General features: G+C 44.3%; 1 protein-coding gene across 1 annotated transcript in view; it reads right to left on the reverse strand.

Moving 5' to 3' along the window:
• The window catches only part of LOC147718867 (aryl-hydrocarbon-interacting protein-like 1), a 196,616-nt gene extending 179,268 nt beyond the window's left edge, over window positions 1–17,348 (reverse strand). The window contains exon 1 of the mRNA XM_086966794.1: window positions 17,233–17,348. Within this exon, the coding sequence (XP_086822920.1) occupies window positions 17,233–17,328 (96 nt within the window). The 5' untranslated portion in view covers window positions 17,329–17,348. The remainder of the gene's footprint in view (window positions 1–17,232) is intronic.
• Between the last annotated feature and the right edge of the window lie 7,202 nt (window positions 17,349–24,550).

The raw sequence follows: 24,550 nt of genomic DNA on the forward strand, positions 1-24,550 counted from the left end.
TGTTCTATGTATTCATTTTCCATTATAATGTAATTGACAAATTAGGACTTCCTAGAGACCTGTCCTGCCCCCACACTGTTTTGCTTTAGTCAGTATTGTTGACTTTATTTAGTAATAACAAACCACAGGGTCTCCTATTTTGCATCCTAGCATCAGACACATTCACGTATTCACTCAATCAACATGTGCACACACAATAAAACACGCATAAATGAAGAGTTCTCAAAAATAGCCTAGAGACTGTGTCAAGACAAGTCAGTCCTCAGACTGCACCAAGACAAGATAGGGTCTAGCCCCAGGACTTTTCAAGAATAAACCGAATTCAACAATTGGCCCAGCAGAACATTAAAAAAATCGCTCTGTATCACAAGGGTCCGCAGACCTACCAAATTAACCAAGATGGTACTGCACTTACCAAGAATTTAAGATGAACTCACACTGTGCACACAGGTCAAACAAGATTATTCTCCACTGTTGACACTTCGGACCAAATGGTCAGAACCAAGGGTTTTGCCTTTTCAGGACCCCAGCCAAGGTGACCGCTGGATGAGGAGCCGCCCGATCAGACAGGCAGGGCATCTGCGAGAATCAGTCTCGATCGTGTGGGGATCCCCGATCCGCCTGTCCGATCAGACTCAACCCTGACCTCTACAACCCGACAACAGGTGAGATGGGTCACCTGGTGGAGTCTCTGTTTGGGTGCCAACTGAAGGAAGTGACCCGATTAGGGCCACCTGGGTCACTCTCAACCTCCTCTAGTCTTCCAAGGATGAAGAGTCGATGATGCAGTTTATTCACAAAATACACTGCAGTGGAGTCCAATCTGACCAGCCGCCTATGATGGTTGACGAGGGGCTGACTTTAGCAAGCATAAAGTTACATTATGTATGTTGCGGAGTCCACAAAGATCCGCCTACCATGGAAAAACACTTGTAGGTGTTGTATGACAATGGGGTTACAGAACATAAGTCTCGACTCCACAGCCTGGTACAAGCTATCTGCATTTCAAGGTCGTCTGGCCTATCCTCCCCTCTAGACAGGTGGGAGAAGGCCTTGATCTAAGAGAAAAGGCATGCACTAACGAGCTGACATGAGCATTGAAGAAATGAAACTTACCAAGGACTATTTCTCGTAAATGAGCTAACAGTTTCGAATGTGCAAGTAACAGTTTTGATTGAAAAAGAACATGGTGTCTTCTCTAATTAAAATGGTGGCACCGATGTCAACCCAACTAACGTGACATCTGTATCACAAACTGATTACATCTTACACACAATATGTGAATATAATGTATTAACCATATAAATGCTAACATAATATAGGGTAAAACAGAGGTAAAATTCTAAAACTACATTTCAATGATATCTTTCCTGGTTACCTCAAAAACAGGATCCTCCACGTTAAACGCATGCTGCTTCCATGTTCAAGCAGCCCTACAGTCTTTACGCTTCAAAAGGGCTTAGACTTTTCAGCATCACATAGCCAGTTGCAATTTTTTTGCTAAATATATTTTATTGATTTTATGTGAAAAACCAATACAAGGGCATAGGGACATAAACAAAAAGAGAAGGAAAATACAAATCATGGTCCCAGTGTAGTTGACATCAGACTAGAATGGCCGATCATTTTGTGGTGAGGGGATAAGACTGAACTTTAGGGGGAACAAGTATGTTGTAAGAAGCCCACCACCTACACAGATCCTTTAGTGTTTGTGAAGGCATCCCCTTGCTGTGTTGACCGGTTCTTCTAGTTTTGCACACCAGTCCATTGTTGCCTTCCACGCAGGTTGGGGCGTTGCCTGGGCTGATTTTCAGTTGCATGCTATAACCCACTTCATAATAGTGAGGTTAATTCCCACCATTGTACGTTTCCCAATGGGCCTCTTACATCTTCCAGGATCCTCAAGAGGGCTAGACAGGGAAAGCAATCAGCCATTCAATCTATTGTATGGGAAAGTAGAGAGAAAATCTTAGATCATTAGCAGACAATGATAGGACAGTCTCTGGCCATATGGAAGTACCCGCAGCCGTAGATGATGCATCTAGGGCATGTAGCACTGGTGAGCACCCCCATCTTTCCAAGCTGCCTAGAGTTGAGGTAAGCTACATGGAGATATTTCAGCATGATGAGGCATAGGAAGGATAAAATAACTAATTCTTTCAGGGCCATCTTTGTATCCTTTTAATCACTCTAGTCCAGCAGGACCACCGAGCACTCCCAGCGTTCCCTCAGGGCTGTGAAATGGTCTGGAGCATTGCGATTAGTGGTTTGTGTATTATTGAGATGGTCCCCTGTCCTAGCCAGCCTATAGTGAGTTGGGGATTCAGGGGCTTGTATTCCAGCAGATCCGTCAGTGTGTGGTGGTAGGTCATCTGAGCATGAAGTAATTGTAAGTATTTATAGAATTGCAAGTTAAGTAGCAGAAAGTCTGTCTGCAGAACCACAAAAGAAGTCATACTGGAACTGTCATAAATAGGGTCTCTAGTAAGCAGTGGTTTGCACCTTGTCCAAGTAGTGACTCTAGTCAGGTTAAGAGAGTCACACAACTAGGACAACCCCTGCTCATCCTTTGGTAGCTTGGCACAGAGTAGTAAGGCCTTGCCTTTTTCAGAGGCAATGTGTAAAGTATTTGTACTCACACACACAGTAATACAATTAAAACACTACAAAAGGACACCACACCAGTGTACAAAAATAGCCAATATTTATCTGAATAACACAAGACCAAACAACAAAAATCCCACATACTTAAGGCAATATATATCCCTTTTAAATGGTAAAATGCAATTGTAGTTCCTTGCGATCAATGGGTGAGCTTGACTAGGCCAAAGTACCTTAGATGCATTAAAAGTCAAAGATCATACAAGGCGCAGGGAAGGTGAAGAGCTGGAAAAACCAGTGAGCGTCAGATCCTTACTGCTAGGCAGTGGAGGTGAGGCGTTGGTTCCTTACTGCCACAGGGTATCTGATGCGTTGTTTTCAGTACAATGCGTTAGTTCCGTACTGTGGTGCAGTGTTGATGACAAAAACAGCATTCAGGGGCGGTGTGTCGATAATGTGTTGAAGTCAAGACGCATTGCGTCAGTTTCACAGGATCGAAGCAGGTGCTGTGTTGGAGTCAGAGCGGTGCGTCACAGACTTCAGTGATGCAGAGCTCGAAACTCACGAAGCAGTGATTCCTCAGTGGCACTGCGACAGAAAGCTAGTGACCTGCGCTCTAAGGAGTGGTCAGTGCGCTGAGCAGGAACCATGCTTTAGTGCAGGTAGTGGCCAAATGACGATGTAAGCCAATGCTTTGTTTTTCTTCTTGAAAACACCAGAACTCACTTCCAAGGGCCCAGAAACTGTTTTTTGTCACCACTTGGCAAGACAGGAATCTCAGCATGAGAGCCCAGGTGCTAGAAGGTAACGTCTTTGAAGGTCCTGAGACTTCTTAACAGGAGACAAGATCAACTCAGCCCTTGAAAAACTCAGAAAGCAGATACGTAGAAAGAAAAGTCAAGTCCTTTCACTCCCAGGACAGAAGCAGCAAGCAGCAGGCCAGCACAGCAAAGCAAACAGCAGGGTGGCAGTCCCTCCGGACAGCCCACAGCTATTCTTTCTGACAGAATTTCCTCAATCCAGAAGTGTTCTCAGTTTAGGGTTCAGAGGTCCAGAACGTATACCTATTTCTGCCTTTGAAGTAGACAAATTTCAACGGAAAGTCTTTGTAGTGCACAAGACCCTGCCCTTCCCTGTCCTGGCTCCAGACACACTACGGGGGATAGAGACTGTTTTGTGTAAGGTCAGGTACAGCCCTATACAGGCATCAGTGACAACTCCTCCTACCACTCTAGCTCAGGAAACCGATCAGCGTGGTGATGGGCCATCAGGATATGCAGGGCATACCTCAGCTCCCTTTGTGTGACTGTCTAGAGTGAATGAACAAACAGCCCAAATGTCATTCTGACTTACACTTGTATTCTACAGACAAACCGAGGCACAGAATGGTTAAGCAAGAAAATGCCCACTTTCTCAAAATGGCATTTTCAAACTTACAATTTAAAAACCAAATTCACCAAATTATGATTTTTTTACTACACTTAAAATATATTCCAAGGCAAATCCATATTACCCTATGTGAGAGATAGGCCTTAAAATACTGAAAAATGAAATTAGTAGTGCATATTAGGACATGTAAACACACCAGTACATGGCCTACCTTTTAAATTCACTCACTGCACCCAGCCCATGGAGCTGCATTGGCCCTTCCTTAGGGTTGACTTACATGTAGCAAAAGGGAAGGTTTGGCCCTGGCAAGTGGGTGCACTTGCCAGGTCGAATTGCACTCACAGATACTGCAATGGCCGGTCTGAGCCATGTTTAAAGGGCTACTGAGTGGGTTGCACAATCAGTGTTGCAGGCCCACTAATAGCATTTGATTTACAGGCCTTTGGCACCCCTGGTGCAATGTACTAGGGACTTACTGGTAAATCAAATATGCCAACCATGGCGCAACCAATTACCATCACATTTTAAATAAAAAGCACTTGCACTTTAGCCATGATCAGCAGTGCTCATAACACCAGCAAAAGCGATGTTCAACACAGGATCAAAAACAGGAGGTCAGAAGCAAAAAGATAGGGGAACCCATGCCAAGAGCTGACAGGTCTAACAGGAGCCATTCCAGATGTCACCTACCTTAGAGATACCAGTAAGGTTCGAGAGATCAAAGCCCTCCAAGAGAACTGTTTGCAGGAGCCAGGTGCCGTGCCATAGGGGAATCTCCTTTGAGGGTCTACAGTCCCAATGGCGAGCTGCTTGTCAAAACACAACGGGCAGTCGTGTTAACTCAGGCAGTGACCCATGAAGAGGGTCTCCGTATAGCTGATATTCTAAGCAGTGTCTGCCGATCAGGGACCCCAAGCCAAAAGATTTGAGATGCCCAGTATTAAAGTCTCGGGTCAGCCATTGATATTCCTCTTTCGTATGCAGACTGCTTGCATTTGTGAAATGCAATCTTAGTAGTTTTATTTCTCCAGAGGAAGGCTCGTATTTTCGCTGTGAGACTTTTGGACCAATTTTGTAGAAAGATGAGTGAACATTTCTGCAAAGCTGAGGTTGAGGCTCCAGGTCAGACATGGTTCTAGGGCAATGCCATGCCCATATATGTGAAGATGATACAATGGATCAGTTAACTATTGAGTTGTCACCTTTGAGGGGGACCAAGAGTAAATTCGCCCAGTTGACTCGAAATCCAGAGGCATAGTATTTGAAGGATTTGGAGGCTGGAGACTTGCTGGTGGCACAGAAAGAGAGGAATGTCATCAAAGTAGAGGGTAGTTCAATCCTTAAAGCTGACATCCCAGAAAAACTCCCAGACCACTTCACTGGATCCAAATCACCAGTGGCTCAATCACTAGGCTGAAAAGCAGTGACAAGAGAGGGTACCCTTGCCTGGTTCCGTGGCCAATGGGCAATTCAGAGGAAAGAACGCCATTAATTCTCACTTGTGCTTTGGATTGCGCATATAGCACCCTGACAAAGGAGGGGAAGCAAGGCCCGAATCCCACCCGTTGAAAGACCTGGAACAGGAACTCCCAGCTGAGGGAGTCAAACGCCTTCTCAAATCAAGGAGTAGGAGCACAGTGGATTCTGGTAATATACAATTGTATTGCTTTTCATTTTATGAATACAATTGTATTGCTTTATATTTTTTAAATATTCAAATGTAGGCTTTTACTTTGTAAACTTACTATTAGATGTACTACCTGTAAAAACGATTGTCTACTACTACATATGTAACAGTGAATACAATTGAAATGTGGTTCTTTGCTTATAAAGAAATGTTAAATATGTGTTAAACTATCATTGATGTGTAGATAAAGGACCACTATACATATGTGCGATAATCCAGTATATCAATGTCTGTGGTCTCTTCTGGAAAAAGATTTTATGAACTATTTATGAATTGTTTTGTGTTTTAGTATATTTTTAATGCTGTATATGAAATACTTTTTTCAATAAAGGAGGAGATATTTTTGCTAAAAATAATGCTTATAGTTTGGATGCATTGTATATCAGTGTGTGAAAGAGGCAGTAAACAAATCAATTACATAGGGAACAAAACGTTGTTATTGATTACTTTAACCCAGTTCCCTTTGTATCTGAAGGGTTGCTCTCAAATTAGTTTTTTGAGTGTATAGTCAAAGCCAGACCAGCCTGAACAATAAGAACCAATGGTCATTTTGTTTTTAAAGCCGACGTGTGCCGAAGCAGTGTATCATTGCTCACAGCAGCGCAGCAGTAGCAGTGCTGTCTGCATTACAAGCTGAACTGGGACATCTATTGCGGAGCAGATCAAATAAAATCAGGATTCCTGCCACAAGTAGAAGTGCAAGCTAGAACCATCCAAAATCCCTTCAGGACACGGAGTGTATGAAAGATGGTATATCTCCGGTAATTGTCTGACAGGTGCTAACCAAACCAGATCCAATACATTTAAAAAAGTGCACTATTCCTTTGGTATCAGACATGTTAAAGATACGATGGACCAGCTCCCCAAAAAGCAGTGGGAAGTTAGTGTGGAGTAGTGTCTGTATCCCAGATGAGGACCTTGCAACCTGGAGATCAAACGTCTCTTTGGCTAAAGTTAAGGCCAAATCTTTTTGCAAGACCAAGGCTTTAATTTTGCTTAAGGAATCTAACTTTGAAGTCCATAGTGCTGTCTCCCTAACGGTGTGGGCAGGTGGAAACAGTACTTATGTACAACAAGTGACTACGGAATTAATCGTCACTAGATGAGCGATGCCCGGTTCTATTCCGCAGCAGCCTTGATCATTCTGTATCAAATAGCTCTCCTTCGAGAGCAGCCTGAATACAGGATGAATCACGGCAGCTGGGGAACCCTTCAGATAACAAGACAAAATCGATACGGAAGCATTGCATGACCTGTTACAGACTAGGGGCTTGGTGTCAAGACTGATTCCAGACACCCCAAAGGATTTGTTGGCCTATTGACCAGCTAGCTCACAGTGCCACCATAAGCCCCCCTAACCTATCAGGGAGTGAATGGGTTTTCTGTCAACCACTGAACATGACAACCCTGACTCCTCAGGGATCGTGGAAACAGTACAGAACTTTTCGCTCAGTCACTCGTGCTCACTTATTCTTAGAGAAATATACAGAGAATGCACAGTGGGCCACTTAAAAAAATATTTAGTGAACCAATGTTATTCTTGCATAAAATACATGTGCTGCAATGGTTAATAGACAGAAGCAGATAAACGAGATTACTAAACACCAAAAGCATAAATAGTAGATATTGTTCTACCATGGTACTAAAACAATGTAAGTATGCAGACATATAAAACCAGGCAGCAATCTAGCGTACTCCTATTATGCAAACCCCACTTTAAGTGTGTGTAGGTGAAAAGCCAAGAAACCCCCCAAAGGGACAATCAAACCCCATTCCCTGACTGGATTGAGGGAAGGACCCTGTCTTGGTCACACACTTGACACCCCTCACAAAATGTCAGACCGCTGCGTGGTGATTTCTTAGCATGCAAGGATCCTTGGTGTCAGCTGAATGGCCTCCTCTACTGATCTTTTGGGACACTCATCTTTTATAATAGAAAGCAGCCTTGCGCTGTGCATATAGATTAGTGATGTTATGGATATGTAGATAGCCCTGTCGCCCCGTGGATGAAGATAGGGATGACATTTGTACATAGTGTGAAACAAAACCTTGTACATGATGTTCAGGGTATTTGGATAATGTTGTGCGAAGCTAGATGTGTAAACAGAATTAGTTTCAGGGAAACTAATCCAACATTGTTGTGCACGCAAATATGTGCAAATGTTATTTGTGAGGACAATTATTTTAAGAAAAAGGGGCCCCCTGCACATAACGGCTTGCCAAGAGCAGGGAAAAACAATTGTCAATTACAAAATATTCTTCAGCAAGATATATTTCATGAAAGTCTGAGGGCATGTAGATAGGCAAAAAATGTCACATTATGTACTGATCAAAGGTAAACAATGAACCACAAATGCTATTTTACAAAAATAACGTATGATATTTATTATTTACACCATATATGAAAAACACTAAAATGAGAGATGGTAAAAGTTTTGTTTAACAACAGTATAGAACATGTGTTGGTTCCTTAAATGCTAGATTGATACAAAAGAATATTATAGCACATAATGACAGATTTATAAGGCTGGAACAACAAAGACTTTATCTCCAAAGTACAATAAATGTGTTGATATGTAGCTCATTCATTCATTACATGTTCCATATTTTGGCAAAGATATAAATCATGTTGTAGAAGCCTTGAAGACAGACTATGTGTGTTTCGGCAATAGTGCCTTCATCTGGAAGCCATCACACCAATATCTTTCCTGGGAAACTGAAGCTAGTTATAGGGACCTGATGCTGCTGGGGATCTGGCTTTAGTCTAGAAGCTGGAATGCGTTCACTAGTTTTACAATGTAGGAATAGCATAGATTTAGAAGATTTCCCCAGAGACATGAAAATCAATGCATTGATGATGCAGTTAAGGAAGCACTTCTATAAAGTGGTGATACCATGTCACGTTGTTATCAGGGGACAGAATCAACAAAGAGATAGGATGGCAGGATCTGACGGATGGCTAGTTTATAATAGCTGACAATCTGGTAAGCATGAAGTCAATTTGGTTAATAAGGACCATAAGTTCCCGGTGCCGACTGTCCACCGGCCCCGATGTGAGGACAGTGTAAGAAATAAGCTGCTTTGCTACATGGGCCTAACTTGGGAATATAACAGGAGCACATCATTTCTCTGGGTCAGCCTCTACCCAAGCAGGCCTGGCCCCTTTCCTCCAAAGCCTTGCGTTAAATGGACATACTATTGGGCACCAGGGACAGAAGTTCCCTTTATCTATTGGTAAGATTCAGAACTTTACCATTTAAATTAACTGAGAATTGTTGGTAACTACAATTGACATTCACAGCTCTGGCTCTTCTAAATGCAGGATACTATTACTGAATTGTGGCTATTTATACAATAAGACTCCACCACAAACCTGCATACCATAAAAAGCCACTTTAGGGCATGTTTGTAGTTATAAAAAAAAAATGCATTATTTACAAATACATTCAAAATCTTCCTCGCTAATATATAATAACATCCCCCACCCCTTAAAATCCCAACATTTGCAACATTCCCAAAATAACTCCCCTTACCCCGCATCATCATTCAATCATCTTCCATTTACAGTCCTTCCCGTGCACTACCAATCTTTATCTCTCGCAAATCCTAACAATCATCTCCAAATAAACTCCCCTTTCTCTCGCCTGACATCCTCAAACTTACTCTTGCCCTCCTCTTGGTAACCCCTATGCCCCTAAGGATGCATATGCCAGCACTTGACTCTTCATCCCCTCAAAATACCATCACCAAGGAAATCTCTGGCATGGCATTTTCCTGACCCACCTGTCTGCTCTTACATTGTGCTCTTCTTAATACTCCCGGCTACACCATAATTATTCATTCCACATTGCTGCCAATAACTGTCTCACCTCCAACATATAAAAGTAATTCCCAATTTTGACAAATGGACCCCAACCGTTCAAAACAGGTACTCATCATCCTTTTTTTAAATTTTTGTCAGCTAGAACCATAACTCCAGCAGAGTGGCAAAAACCCCAAATGGTCCTATTTAAATTAAGCCTGGCTTCGGCCATGGACGTGTGCTTTATTGCACCTCTCCAATGTCTCCTCTGTACAACTCCGTCTACACAATACTTGTGACTGACCACATACTCTTAATCAACTGTAAATCATCCTTCATTTGTTTAATCAATTTAAATTCGGATAATTTGATCAAATCATGTTACCCTAAATGAATAACAATCATGTCCGTGAATACCCTAGTCATAAATTGTTCTGCTATCAATAAACTACCCATTGCACCCCACTCTTTCCCCAGAATAATACTTCATGCCTGCTAATCTACAGTCCAAGAGATCTGCCATTAATCTGTTGATCCGCAAAATGTACTGCCCATCACATAAGAGAATGTCCTATTATCTATGTCACCATTTTGTCCATGGTGGGTCCTTTTAATAAGCATCAATCAACACAAACTTTTGTACTTATATAAATACAAACCAAACTTCATTTTTTGAGATACTCACAACACTTAAAACACCATCTCCCAAATCTTCTGTATTCCCTGCCATATTAAACCGAACCTGGCTGCTTCAGATGCTCCTCCTATTCTAAAAGAGTGTGTACCATTTTGTCCATTGTCTATACCCAGGCACTCCAACGTCATCCTTATCACTGTCAACAAATTAGAAGCAGTAATCCTAGACCCGTCTGCATGGCTAAATATCTCTTTGCCTTGTTTTCCTGCCCATTCCAAAAAGAGTCCCACTCTCTTACCAGACAGATCACTGTCTCCTCTCCCTTCTTCAACCAAATCTATCCACATCTCCCAGTCTGATCTGTTTTTGATATTCTCAATCTTTGGCCCTCCAGAAAAACCTCACTATGCCCTATCCCAGGTTTTGCTTTTGACCCAGACAACAACTCAGATAGCCCCATAAAACATCCATATCATGACCCAATGAAAAAGTTGCACTTGAAAAGCATCATAACAAAACAAAGGCAAACTTACCACTAACTCTTCCAAACATCCACCATCACAAGTACCTGTAATCTACCCCTAACCCTTTTCTCCTTGCCCCAATGGCACAGACCTCTTCTCACCAGTCCTCCTTCAGCCGAGTCATACCCCTACCATAACTTCCATTAAAATGTTTTCCCTGAATGGTACATTGTGACAAACCTTTTTCGATTAGACTCATCACAAAACGTATCAAGCCTCTATCTTGTTCTCCTTCTACCACACCCGCACTATTGTGTCTAGTACATGAAAATTGAATGAACTCCCACCATGGTTGCAAATTAGTCCTTTTGGTGGATGCTGTGACCAACTTTTCAACTAGGTCCACTATTCTCATTACCCCTAATCCCAGATGGTCAATGGTAACTCAATCTTCTCTTCTGCTCCAGGGGGACAACACACAAAATCTCTGCCACTGCGAACGAGACAAAGAATCTGCTGTAAATATTGCTCACTCCAGGCACATGAATAACTTTAAAACAATGCTCAGCTGCAACGCTTCAGCATAAAACACCTCAACAATCTCAGAACTCTCATGTCCCTTGCTTTTTGCCTGTTCACTAGGTCCACAATTGACTCCTTGACTAATTTCCACTCTCTAGTCTAGTGAAGCATCAAGTACATATGGTGGTGCAGTGTACCCTGGGAGATTGGACAGTGTGGGCTCCTCCATGAACACTGTGAGTGTCCTTTGTGACCACAGTACATTTCAGCAGGTTTTGCAGAGAACCACTGGTTAGGAACTAGAAAAACTATTTGATGGTATAAGTTTTGCAGTGTGTCCCACCATTACTGTCTCAATAATTCCAAATTGGTATTCCAGGCCAGTAGAGGAAGAGGGCAGGAATTCCACTGTACAACCATTAACATGAATACCCTTTAACAGGCTCAGATGAGCAGTTTCATGCACCAGTGGAAGAAAGCAATGAGCATACACCATCACTCACCTCCGCTACCCTTTATGGAATGGGCAAGGACTACCTCTGAGTTTTATGGATGCCTATTATCAACTATTTTCTCTGCTCATATATGTAGTAAGGGCACAGACAGCATGGATAGTTTCTTATCTGTGAGGTCAACCACATTCAGTTGCTCAAACATACTATTCTGCAAGATTTTCTGATGGGGTCTACAGGGACACCTAAGATTCTTCTCTTTCCTCTACTTTGTTTAATGTATATATGTGCAACCTTTATGGTAGCTGGATGTGTAAACATAACTACAATTTTAACTGTACACCAATGACCCACACTGTATCCACTAATCTGAGAGACGTTGTTGGCCATACTCAACTGGTTGAACTTCAACTGCAGCAAGACAGAGCTTGTTCTTGGCATCTCTGGCCATCCAACTTGTGGTCAGACATGTTGTGAATTTGGACTTCTGTCCCCATCAGCTTCACATTTTGCTATCACTCATTACTGACTGCAGGATTGCTGCCTCTACAGAACTGGTGAAATCCCATTTGAATTACTGGAATGCATTTTATTTTGGAAGACAAGCATAGCTGATGCCCCAATTTCAACTACACTTACAATGCTCCAGTGTGTTGTTTACTAGGAGTACAAAATGTAAATATATCTTCTATCTTCTCTGCAGGCTCTACTGGCTCCCAAGGGAGCAATAGGCCGCATTCAAAGCAGATTCCCTGACAGTAGAGTTGCAGGTCAACCAGACCTCGTGATGGCTGCACGTCTTCAGAGCTCCAGAGAGACTCTCCGTTTCTTGGCCTACTTCTTTGATCTCCGGAGTTGGGGATACCTATTGCTTCTTTCCTATTAAGAGCATGAAGTGACCCTCTCTGCAGTGTCAGCAGCAGTAATGTAACTTTTAGCAGCAACCTCGGGCCTTCCACAGTCTATGAGCGGAGTTTTGTTGGTGTGCACTGGAAGAGATCAGCTATGTGTACCTCTTTGTGACCGCTCACCAACCACCACAAATAAGAGAAGGGGATGCTCATGGTAGTGAAACTGGGGAGACTGACCACATTTCCACACACCAGAAAGGCGACCTGACTAAATAGTGTAGGAGAGGCCATGAGCAGACGGGGAGTGCAGTGGGGGAGATACATTTGTCCCTAGAAGCTGGTGGCCACTGGTTTCCATAACATTGGAAATGGAGAGAAGTGACAGCATCCTGTGGGGAAGGGGAGGCAAGGGGTCTGGGGTGTTGCCAGGCTTCATTGGCATTCTCCTATCTTGTTGAGTTTGCTACAGAGGTCACATCTTTAGATTCACCCAATCTGCTGAATGTGTTTTTGCCTGCGACAATTGGTGTCTTGTAATGGCGGTGGAGAATTGAGGCAATGAGACTTTTTTACCCCTGTGGTCCTTCATGGAAAGTTGGCAAAAGAGATTCATTGGAGGAACATGGACAAGGTGTGCAGTTAACTGGGATGCAGCAGGCTCTCTTGCGCTCCATATATCTGAGTGGAAAAAATGTCCATAATGATAGGTTGACCAGAATTTTAAAGTAAAATACCAGGACATTTCACGGAAATAGAAGAAGGACTGCAATTTTACTTCAGACGAGTGCACAGAATGACAGTGCTCCTCAGCAGAGAGTTACAGAACAGGCATTAAGAACATACATAAAATGCTAATTTTTAAACCCAGTTGCTTGCCTGTTAATAAAATATCTTTCTTGAAACAACTGATAACTATCCCTGCTTTGTAAAACATAAAAAATCACCTCCAGCCGTTTTCAGTCAGTCCTCTCTAAAAACCGAGACAAGAGCTAAATTTCCTGAAATTTCCCGGGACAGCTGGTGAAAAATGGGACCGTACGGGCAAATCCGGGGTGCCTGGTCACCCTACATAATGACCTCTGCTGTGACGAGTCTGGAGAGGAAATTGGAAACACTGGCTGGCAGAGTTCTTTCAGCAGACGGTTTTCTGTAGCAGACAGAGAGAAGAATGAAAGAGATGGAGAGAAGGCTGATGGATGTGTGGTAGGAGATGAAGGACCTTCAGACCTCCAGGATGAATGTTATGGATGCGATTGTAAAGCTTGACGGGAATACGGAGATGCTAGACCATCTACAGAGACGGTCTCGCCTGCAAGTTCAGGAAGTCTGTGCTGGGGTCCCATCACATTCTCCATACGGTATGCAGTGGTGGTTGTGTTGCTGTGCCTGCAACTTATTGAGGTGGACAGTTTGAGGTGAATAGAACTTTCCATCGTGTTTCCAGTGAAAAGAACGCACAAATAAGTATGGGTGGCACAGTGATGCTTCTTGATCGACGGAATAAATAGACAACATTGTAGGTGATGCCATCCGCCAGAAAGAAGTGATGTTAGGGGACCAATGAATTATTTTATCCGAATTTACGCACTGCCACAGTAGGACAAAACAGACATAAAGCAGGATATGATGATGAGTGGCCTTTAAGTGTGTTGGGGCATCCAGTGAAGCTATAAATGAAGCATGAAGGCAAGAGATGTATTTTTTCGCATTTCCCGTTGGTAACAGCCCTCTTGGGCAACCTTAGCCCTGAAAAGGGATGACTTTCTTGTTACGAGGATGTCATTGGGATGAGCCTTGGGTACAGGGTGTCTAGGCCTTCATGGCATGTGGCATGTGTAGGCCAAGGCACTGCTTCTCTGAGAGGGGAGGTTGAGATACTTAACCATCTGTGTGATGCTTGCTGATACTTCTGTAGTATTTCTTCTTCCCCTTTCTTTTAGGGGTCTACGAAGCCCTAGAGTTTTTTAAGTGGTTACTTAGAAGGAGACGTGCATACTTGTAATGGGTATATTTTGGGTGCGTATGGGAGTATACCACGGGCTGTGATGGAGGGGAACTCATAGGTTGCTTTACCCAGTAAAAATATTTGGTCCTAAAGTAGCTCGAGCAGTTTACGATGTAGTGCCTGCTATCGGAGACATTTCAACCCTACTACTTCTCTAGCTAGTTGATGTCAGTTGTGGCAATGCTCCTTATTATGTCTCAGTACAAAACCACCAAAACGGAGGTTGAGCCTTTTCAGTTTGGGTTACCGCTTTTCAAGCCGGCGAGATGACTGAGTGAGTTGGGCACCGTTTGCAGAACCATGCAGTGATCTACGGGTGACAAGTTTTAATCTCTTGCCAGCTCAGCCCTCCTGTATTTTGAAAATCGTTAAATTACCCACAATTAAATTGGGTAATAGTAATATCACATCAGTTATTTAGGGTGCTTAGACACAGCAGAAGTGTGTGATAAAGTGTTATTTAAAGCAAGCTCTGTTGGATGAAGCTGGTAGCCTTTGTAGGTGGAGCCTACTATACAGCAAATGAGTTGCCTGTTGCGAGGCATATTGTGCCTTACCAAGAACATAGAGGGGCTCGGAGTCCACCGACTGCTTACAATTGATTGTCTTTCTGTGTCACTCATTTGCCTGCTGTCTGCTTCTTTTTCGTGCCCCAGTTTGACAATCTTGTGTTTGTCCCTCCCATGGACCATTTCCTATTTACAATCTGTTTGGCTGGCATCGCTGCTTCCACTGCTTGGTTTCCAAATACTACTTTTTCTTTTGTGTGAAGCACTCTATTAGAGGGTGTGTGTTTTCGAGCCATTTCAGTTGTGTATGTCTCTCCTGTTGCACTTTGTTAACCGACTACTTCTCGCTTTTGTACTTCTCTCCCATTGCACTTACCCCACCCTTGCCCTTCATGTTGCTTTCCCCAACCCACGTTTTGCTTTCGCTCCCACTCTGCCCCCTGTTGCTTTTGTATCCCCTCCCATGTTGCATTAATGTCACACTGTTGTCCGGTCGTTTCCCCATTTCACCTGTGTTGCTTCCACCCCCCTCCCCTCAGCGTGCTTTAAAAAAAAGGGGTGGAGAGTTGCGCATTTTTATTTTCTTTCAGTTACCGATCAAACTCGGTTCAGTAACTAAAGAGAACTAGCATTTGCAATGCAATAGGTTTCGCATTTGCAAGAGTTTCAGCTATTGGCATTGTCTATGACAACGCCTTTTATTTATATATTTCGATAATTATCACATAAATAAAAGTCATTGTCATTTACAATGCCAATTTTCAAACTCTTGTAAATGCGAGACCTATTTCACTTCAAAGAAGTGGCTGCCATTGTCATGGGCTGCTTGGAAAGTGAAAGCGGGCATTGTGCTCTGCATGTTGCAGGAAAGCATGTAGTGCCTGCAGTAGGAGAAAATCATTATAGAAAATAGTGCTTACAGACTAAATAAGACGTACTGTGTAACAACAGAAGTAAAAGGGACAGTTCTCATGGAAGGTTACAAATGAAGACAAGGCAGTACTATGAAGGGACTAACAAGCCTATTAACTAATCAGAAGCCTGCATTTACAAAGGACAATGACACAAGCCAGTGAAAACTATAGACGGAGAGTGGGTGGAGCTTCAAGTCCATACTAAAATACAGCATGCCCCGCAGAGCAGCGCATGCGCTGCCCAGGCTCGACCTAAGAAAAAGTGTCTGTGTCATTTTGTAGGCATGTGCATGCGTGGTGCGTGCACCTTCAAAATGCCACAGACAGCTACGACAAAGGCATTGCAGATGCTGTGCAGCATAGCTAAAAACCTTTGGCAAAGACAACAGATCGCAAAGCCAAGACCTATTGGCTTTGAAAATCCTTGTTAAGAAAAAAATGTAATTGTTGCCTCCTCCCCGGCATGGTGCAAGGATCTGAGGGAAAATAAACCAGCTACATCTTTTAAAACCGTGTTGCTGTCAATTGAACAGTCAGAGCAAGCGTGATTGCATAGGCACGGCAGAGCCTGGTTAGCGCTAGTTAAGATTCCAGAGACAGTATCCCAGCTGCCACTAGCCAGGAGCCCAGTTCTAAAAGTGTCACCATAAGGGCAGTCAGCCATTGGAAACTAAGCATTCCTTATTGCTTAGTACCACTTAGCACCAGTCAGGACTTCGAGTGCACCCTTTTGATATGCATTAGCCAGGGTTCAGTAGAATGCATTCCCCAAACAACAGTTCTGCACCTCTAGTGCACAAATGACTACAGTGTGGATAAAATACCATTTGACTGTACCATGCACCACACCTGATACTATGTCAAGGGTCGAAGGGATTTATCTCTCCCTCTTCAATAAATTCAGAATCACAACACTACTAGATAAAAAAACAAGTACGAATTTTAACTTGAAACAAATAACCCCGTTATATTAATAAAACGAGCACTCATTAGCCATTCATAATACAGTTCCATTGAAAGTGTTAGTTGATTACAAATAACACACAAATTCACACTTATTTATACAAAAGAATGCCTGCAAAGACTTGTGTATGTTCACATTATAGTGACGTGTTTTTATTTTTTCCATCTTGTTTGGACTACATTATTAACTGTACGGCCAAATTATAGTAAGACAAGTCACTGGTTGCATTTGTGATTGAAACCGCGCTATTTACCAGCCTGCTGCACTCAGCCAATAAAGTGATAGGTTTGCCGGATGAAACATGGAGCAAAGGCCTTCAAATTGTTAATTCAGGTAGCGCCTTGGTTTCAGGTCACTAGCCGCTAACACATATGAACAAACATTGGGGTCTCATCATGTGCACCCATGCAGACATCCAAGATTGTCAGATTTTACCTTGCTGCCATCTTGAAAGTCCGGTAGCTCCCCGTGGCCTCCATGCAAAATCTTCTTCCTGACTCCCTCCGTGTTCAGCAGAAACATGTCATCCATTGCCTCGTCTCCAGTCGGGCTCCTCTTCTGCAGGGCACGGTTCTTTTGGTCGCTCTCTTTACTAGTCCTTCTTTTCGCACCCAAGGACAAACGACATATATCTGTTTCTGGAAGAGTCTACGCGACGCTTGTCACTCCTCTCCTCACAGCCTCTAGATGTTTCTCTATGTGTGGTAGATATCAGTTATCTTTCCTCCTCATCGGGATATACGTGCACACAAGACTGGCCCAAAGACCTTATCCTGTCTCGTGCTGACGTGATTCAAATTAGCACGCGCTCCAGATGGCACGCGTGCAAGTGGCCGTTTGCTAATTAGACAGAGCCACAAAGGGGTATGCCCAGAGTGCACCTATCTCCCTCTCTCCAACTCGCTCCTCACCTCATATTTTATAATCAGCCCGTTTGTGACTTTATTTTTTAATGCGAGTTTCACTCTTTTTATTCTACTCCTGCACAGGGGCCCCGCCCCGCCCCTGTTTTCTTCCTTGCTGATGAATGCCTGATGCTCTTTGACAGCTGAAGGATGCGATTGCCTTTCTAATCCTCAGTCCTCTCCATCTGTTCTTCTAACACCGGATTTACTTGGGACTAATCCATTCCAGTCAGTAAAACTTCAGAGGGGAGCAGAATGCCAGGCTCCACCACTACTGTACCTCAGACTCACACACAGATCTACCGTGTCACCGGCAATATCCTTTCAGTTTCACATCACTTTCTATGTATTTCGCGTTGTTCTGGCTAGTGATGCAGTGTCACAAAATATCAAGAAACTATTGTGCAGATGCAAGACAAGACACCCTCCAAAAATGGCTTCTAATGCATGCGCTAGTGTATTTCTAATGAGTTACCTACTGTCATTTTTTACTCTGAAGGATGTACAACATTTCTTCCTAATTGTCACTTTATCCGACCAGCGCCATATGGTCTCACTTTTATAAGTGATAGCCGCACTGATATGTAATATCAACAACCAACATCAAGTCAGCTTCCCAACACAGGAGATATCCAGACAATGATGTGGTTGACCACAATTTGCACAACCAAAATCTATTATTTTTTAATTTAGAAGGGATGTTTGGAAAGCGCAGCTCAATGGTACAGTGTCCTTGGAGCAATTGTGACAGAAGAGGTTCTTCAAGTTACTCTGACATTTTAGAAGTCCGATTGATGATTTTTTGTGTACACTCCCACAACTTATAAAGGCAGAAAAGCGTCCGGATGATGACTCCAATCTTAAACATTCTTCCCCACCCAACTAAAACAACCTGCCCCACTTCAGTCAGCCCCCCTCCAATTTGCCTCACTTCAATCTGCCCCACTCCAACCCAAAACAGTCTACCTCACTCCAATCTGCTCCCTTCCAATCCACAACAATCTGCCCCACGTCAATTTGCTCCACTCTAATCCAAAACAATCTGCCACACTCAATCCACAACAATCTGCCCCAATCCAAACAATCTGTCCCCACTCCAATCTAAAACAATCTGCCCTACTGAATCCACAACATTCTTCCTTACTCCAAAATAATCTGCCCAACTCTAATCCACTACACTCTGCCCCACTCCAATCTGCCCCCTCCAATACAAAACAATCGGCCCCACTTCAATCTTCTCCACTCCAATCCAAACCAATCTGGCCCACTCCAATCCAACATAATCTGCCCTACTCAATCCACAACAATCTTCCCCACTCCAATCCAAAATAATCTGCCCCTCTTCAATCCAGAAAAATCTACCCCACTCCAATCCACCGCACTCCAGCCCTCCCTACTCCAGCGTACCCCACTCCAATCCAAAACAATCTGCCTAAATCCAATCTGCCCTATTCCAATTAAAAAATTTCCACCCCACTTTAATCCAAAATAATCTGCCCCACTCCAACCCAAAACAATATACCCCACTCTAATGCAAAACAATGTACCCCAATCCATTCCAAAACAATCTGCCCCACTCCAATGCAAAAAGATCTACCCCACTCCAATCCAAAACAATCTGCCCCACTCCAATCCAAACAATCTGCCCCAATCAAAAACAATATGCCCCGCTCTAAACCAAAACAATCTGCCCCACTCCAATCCGAAACAATCTGGCCCAGTCCAACCTGCCCGCTCCAATCCAATCTGCCCCGCTCCAATCCAAAACAATCTGTCTCACTCCAATCCAATTCACCCCATTCCAATTGACCCACTCATCCCAATTCACACCACTACAATCCAACCCACAACAATCCACTCCACTCCAGCCCAATTCAATCCACCCACTCCAATCCAATCCACCTCACCCCAATAAAATACACACCATTCCTTCCCAAACCCAAACCCACCCCACTCAAATCCAATGAACCCCACTCCAATCCAATGAACCCCACTCCAATTTGACCCACTCATATCCTAAACAATCTGCCCTACTCAATCCAAAACAATCTGCCCCACTCCAATCCAAAACAATCTGCTCCACTCCAATCCAAAGCAAACTGCCCCACTGCAATCCAAAGCAATCTGCCCCACTCCAATCCAAATCAACCTGCCCCACTCCAATCCAAAGCAATGTGCCCTCTCCAATCCATAGCAATATGCCCTACTCCAATCGGCCCCACTCCAATTCAAAACAATCTGCCCCACTCTAATCTGCCCCACTCCAATCCACTCCAGTCTTCCCCATTTCAATCTGCCCCACGTCAATCCAAAACAATCTGCTTCACTCCAATCTGCCCCTCCAATATGCCCCACTACTCCACTCTGCCCCAATCCAAACCGTCCCAATCCAAACCTCCCCACTACAATCACCACACTCCAAAACATTCGGCCCTCTTCAATCTGCCTCACTTCAATCCAAAACAATCTGCTGCACTCCAAGGATCATCTCTGAGCCCCACCCTCTTCAACGTCTACATGAGCCCCCTCGCGGCCATCGTACGCAAACACAACCTCAGCATAATCTCCTACGCCGACGACACCCAGCTGATCCTCTCCCTGACCAACGACCCCGCCGCCGCCAGAGCCAACCTGCACGAAGGGATGAAAGAGGTAGCCGAGTGGATGACGACCAGCCGCCTGAAACTGAACTCGGACAAGACGGAGGTCCTCATCCTGGGCCCCTCTCCCTCCGCCTGGGACGACTCCTGGTGGCCTCCCGCCCTGGGCACCGCACCCAAACCGACAGACCATGCACGCAACCTGGGCTTCATCCTGGACTCCTCCCTCTCCATGACCAGGCAAGTCAACAACGTCTCCTCGGCATGCTTCAACATCCTACGCATGCTACGGAAGATCTTCTGGTGGATCCCCACCGAGACCAGGAAGACCGTCACCCAGGCCCTCGTCACCAGCCGACTGGACTACGGCAACGCCCTCTACGCCGGGACCACCGCCAAGCTCCAGAAGAGACTCCAGCGGATCCAGAACGCCTCAGCCAGACTCATCCTCGACATCCCACGAACCAGCCACATCTCCGGACATCTGCGAGACCTTCACTGGCTCCCCGTCAACAAAAGAATCACCTTCCGCCTCCTCACCCACGCACACAAAGCCCTACACGACCAAGGCCCGAGCTACCTCAACAGCCGAGTCAACTTCTACGCTCCCAAACGCCACCTCCGATCAGCCAACCACGCCCTCGCCGCCGTCCCCCGCATCCGAAGAGCGACTACAGGAGGAAGGTCCTTCTCCCACCTGGCCGCCAAGACCTGGAACTCCCTCCCGACCGACCTGCGCCTGACCCAAGACCACCTCTCCTTCAGGAAGAAGCTGAAGACCTGGCTGTTCGAGCAGTAGCGGCTCCCCCCCCCCCAGCGCCTTGAGACCCCACGGGTATGTAGCGCGCTTTATAAGTGTCACTGATTGATTGATTGATTGATTCTTCCCCACTTCAAAACAATCTGATCCCACTCCAAAACAATCTGCCTCACTCCAATCTTCCCAACTCCAAAATAATCTGCCCCACGCAATTTAAGTTTTTTAATTTCAATACTTTATTTCAATCGGAGACCTTAAAAGCCACAAAGAGTATAGCACATTACAATATGGTTAAAATATTACAACTTAAATGCTGGACACATTATACAGAAAAACTTAGCAAGTAAAGTATCCAGAACCCTTAAACTTTACATTTTAGTAAAATTACAGTACATAGACAATCGTATAGATAAAAATGCAACATTAAAAGTAATAAAAGCACATAAAAAGGTATCGTTTTGTTAGATCTCAGAGGTAGGTCAAAGTCAAAGTAATGATTAAGTAAGCTCTAGGTTAAGCATTTGCTACATGTTTCCTTGTAAGCCCCACATCATACCCCACCGAAGTTCTATAGGGTTTGATGCAATTTTTAGGTCAGGCTGCATGGTTGGACACTATGGTGAGGTGACATGCGTACAAAGGCACCTTAGTAAGTTAAACTTACAGGACAGCCACCCAGCATAGCAAAGTATGCATTTGCAGTTATCAGGGCCGGACTGGGCGTCCAAAGAAGCCCTGACAATTTTATTGGACCAGCCCACAGCCCACACCCCCCCCCCCCCCCTCCCCTCCCCCGGGGAGGTGGGGTGCAAGTGTGAACCACTGCAGCTGGTGGCCGATATAGCAGCATTGCTGCAAAACCCGCTGCCGCCATTGCAAAACCTGCTCCCACCCTTCCAGCCTCTTGTGGAAACACCCAATGCCAGTCCGGCCTTAGCAGCTATCATCGGAACAAGCAAACTCCTAAATTCGGAATTAGTAGCTCAGCTGTTGCTTGCTTAACAATCCTGGCCTGAATAGGCCAGATTGCTTCTAGGAATTTAGCAATAGAAAAAGCAATACATGACCCAGTATCTAAACTGCAAATTCGCAAAGCTTGTTTCTGTAAACGTGTTCCAAGAAATCTGCACGGAGGCACAATCCAGCGTCTCTGTGAGTCTGGCAAATGTTGGGCAGAAAAAACAAGGTAGGCGTCTATTTCCTGATCTGCCCCACAGGTTGGGCAAGCTATACTGCCCTCTGAACAGGGCCTCCACTTACATGCAAACGATGCGAGTGGCAAAATATCCAGCCTGAATCTTACATACAACGATCTGGAAAATGGCGGTTGATCTCATGTAAATATGTTTCAAACTTTGGCTCACATTTATGGTTCCAAAAAGAACAATTGATGGACAGAATGCAGAACAATGTCATACATTCACCCCAGTACAGAGATCTGGGCCTAAATCCATCGTTTTTTGCTCACCATGCCATTCCAGTTTGGACCCAGCCATATGCAAATCAGTCTTGACTCTGCGCCCAATGGGAACAGTCCGGCCCGAACTGCCAGGTCAGGTCCTCCCTGGACAAGAAACAAGCATCCTAGAGCTGGTTCCAGGCTTTCAGCCTTCATCAGCCAGGATAGCTTGAATCCAGTGGCATGGAGAGCACAGGACTCACGTCTGAGCATACCCATCCCACTCGGGGTGACAAATGCAAAAAGAACAACTGATGGACAGACTGCAGAACAATGTCATACATTCACCCCAGTACACACATCTGGGCCTTAAATCCATAATTTTTCTGCTCACGATGCCATTCCACTTTGGAACCAGTCATATGCAAATCTGTCTTGACCCTGCGCCCAATAGGAACAGTGCAGCCAGAACTGCCAGGCCAGGTCCTCCCTGGACTGGAAACAAGCATCCTAGGTTCGGTTTCTGGCTTTCAGCCCTCATCAGCCAGAATAGCTTGACTCCAGTGGCATGGAGAGCACGGGACTCATGTCTTACTTTTTCGACAGAGGAGGCAGAGCTAGACTACGGGTTTTGCCAAAGGTAAAAAAAAACCTGAGGAAAAAGGGACTGTTTAACATGGTTTAACCATTGCAGAGCAGCAAGACACCTGGGAATTCAAAGAATATCCTTAAACTTCTTCCTAAAATATTCCAGTCATAATCTCAGCCAGTACAGGACATGTTTAATCTCGCTATGGCTTCAATCAGATGAACATTCAGGTCCAATCTGAAAAAAAACAGGGGTGTGCTGTGGGGGAGTTTGAGCTCCGCCCTCAAGAATTTATTTTCATCTACCTTCAGGGATGTAACATTGCTGTGGTCCCATAATTCAGAACCACAGGTAGCCGCGGCCACGGCCTGGGCTCTTCAGATTTCTAGAAATGGAAAAATGAGATGGAAAGTTGTATTTGCAAAATTCAATGTGGTAGCAGCTCTATGGTTAAGGAGGATGTGACTGCTCCATGAACTGCTACTAGACAGACGAATACCCAGATAATCAATGTCTGCTACTCTGTCCAGATAAACTCTCCCCAACCTAACTGTTCCACAAAATTGTTTATGGGGGTGGATATCTATGAATTTTGTTTTGTCAGCATAAATGTAGCCCATAACTTGTAAAAAATGAGCTAAATCTCTCAAGTAGTATTTCCAGGCCCTTCGGGGGGTTTGACACCAAAAGGGTGTAATCTGCAAATAGTTATACTGTAATCCTAATGCCTTCCAGGACCTGAGCGTCATATGCACAGCCCATTACAAAATCGACACACTTGTTAATAAAAAGTAGGAAAAGTGTTGGGACATGTTCACATCTTTGCCTTCCGCCATTGTTAACTGATATATGGTCTGTTAATTTGACATTTGGGACCCATCTAACGTGGGGGAAGTCACCAGTATGGAGTTGAATAATAATTGCGAGTCACGTGAGAGGAAGACCAAAAACCCTCAAGACTGCCCAGAGTTTAGCTCTGGGAACCATATCACATGCAGCCTTGAGGTCTACAAAAGCTACACAAACACTCCCACCAATAAAATCTACTGTTTTCCACCGCAAAATCAGAAACCTGAAGACTTGATCAACAGTGCTTAATTTTGGACGAAAATCCGACTGAAATTGGGACAGTGTGTTATTGTCTTTAATCCAAGCGTTCAGTTAGACCAAAACATGTTTGTTAAACGTCTTCTGGGCCATATCTATCAGGATTATAGACCGAAAGTTTGCCAGGACAGATCTCAAGTCTTTTTTGTATGTGGGTACTATTTCTGTTCCCCTCCAGGAATTGGGCATCGATGCACCTGCCAGGATGGGGCTGCAAATGTGATTTAAATATGGTGCCCAAACCTCTGGCTCAGATTTAAACAGGTCCCCTTGAATCTTATCTAGGCAAAGGGCCTTTTGGTCTTTCAACTCATAGATAGCTTGCTGTGTCTCGGCCAGAGTAAATACCTTATTAACAGTGAAAACCTTGTGGCAAGGCCTAGAAGGTTCACC

Source organism: Lissotriton vulgaris, chromosome 4_1 (genome assembly GCF_964263255.1).
Source record: "Lissotriton vulgaris chromosome 4_1, aLisVul1.2, whole genome shotgun sequence".
Lineage (NCBI taxonomy): Eukaryota > Metazoa > Chordata > Amphibia > Caudata > Salamandridae > Lissotriton > Lissotriton vulgaris.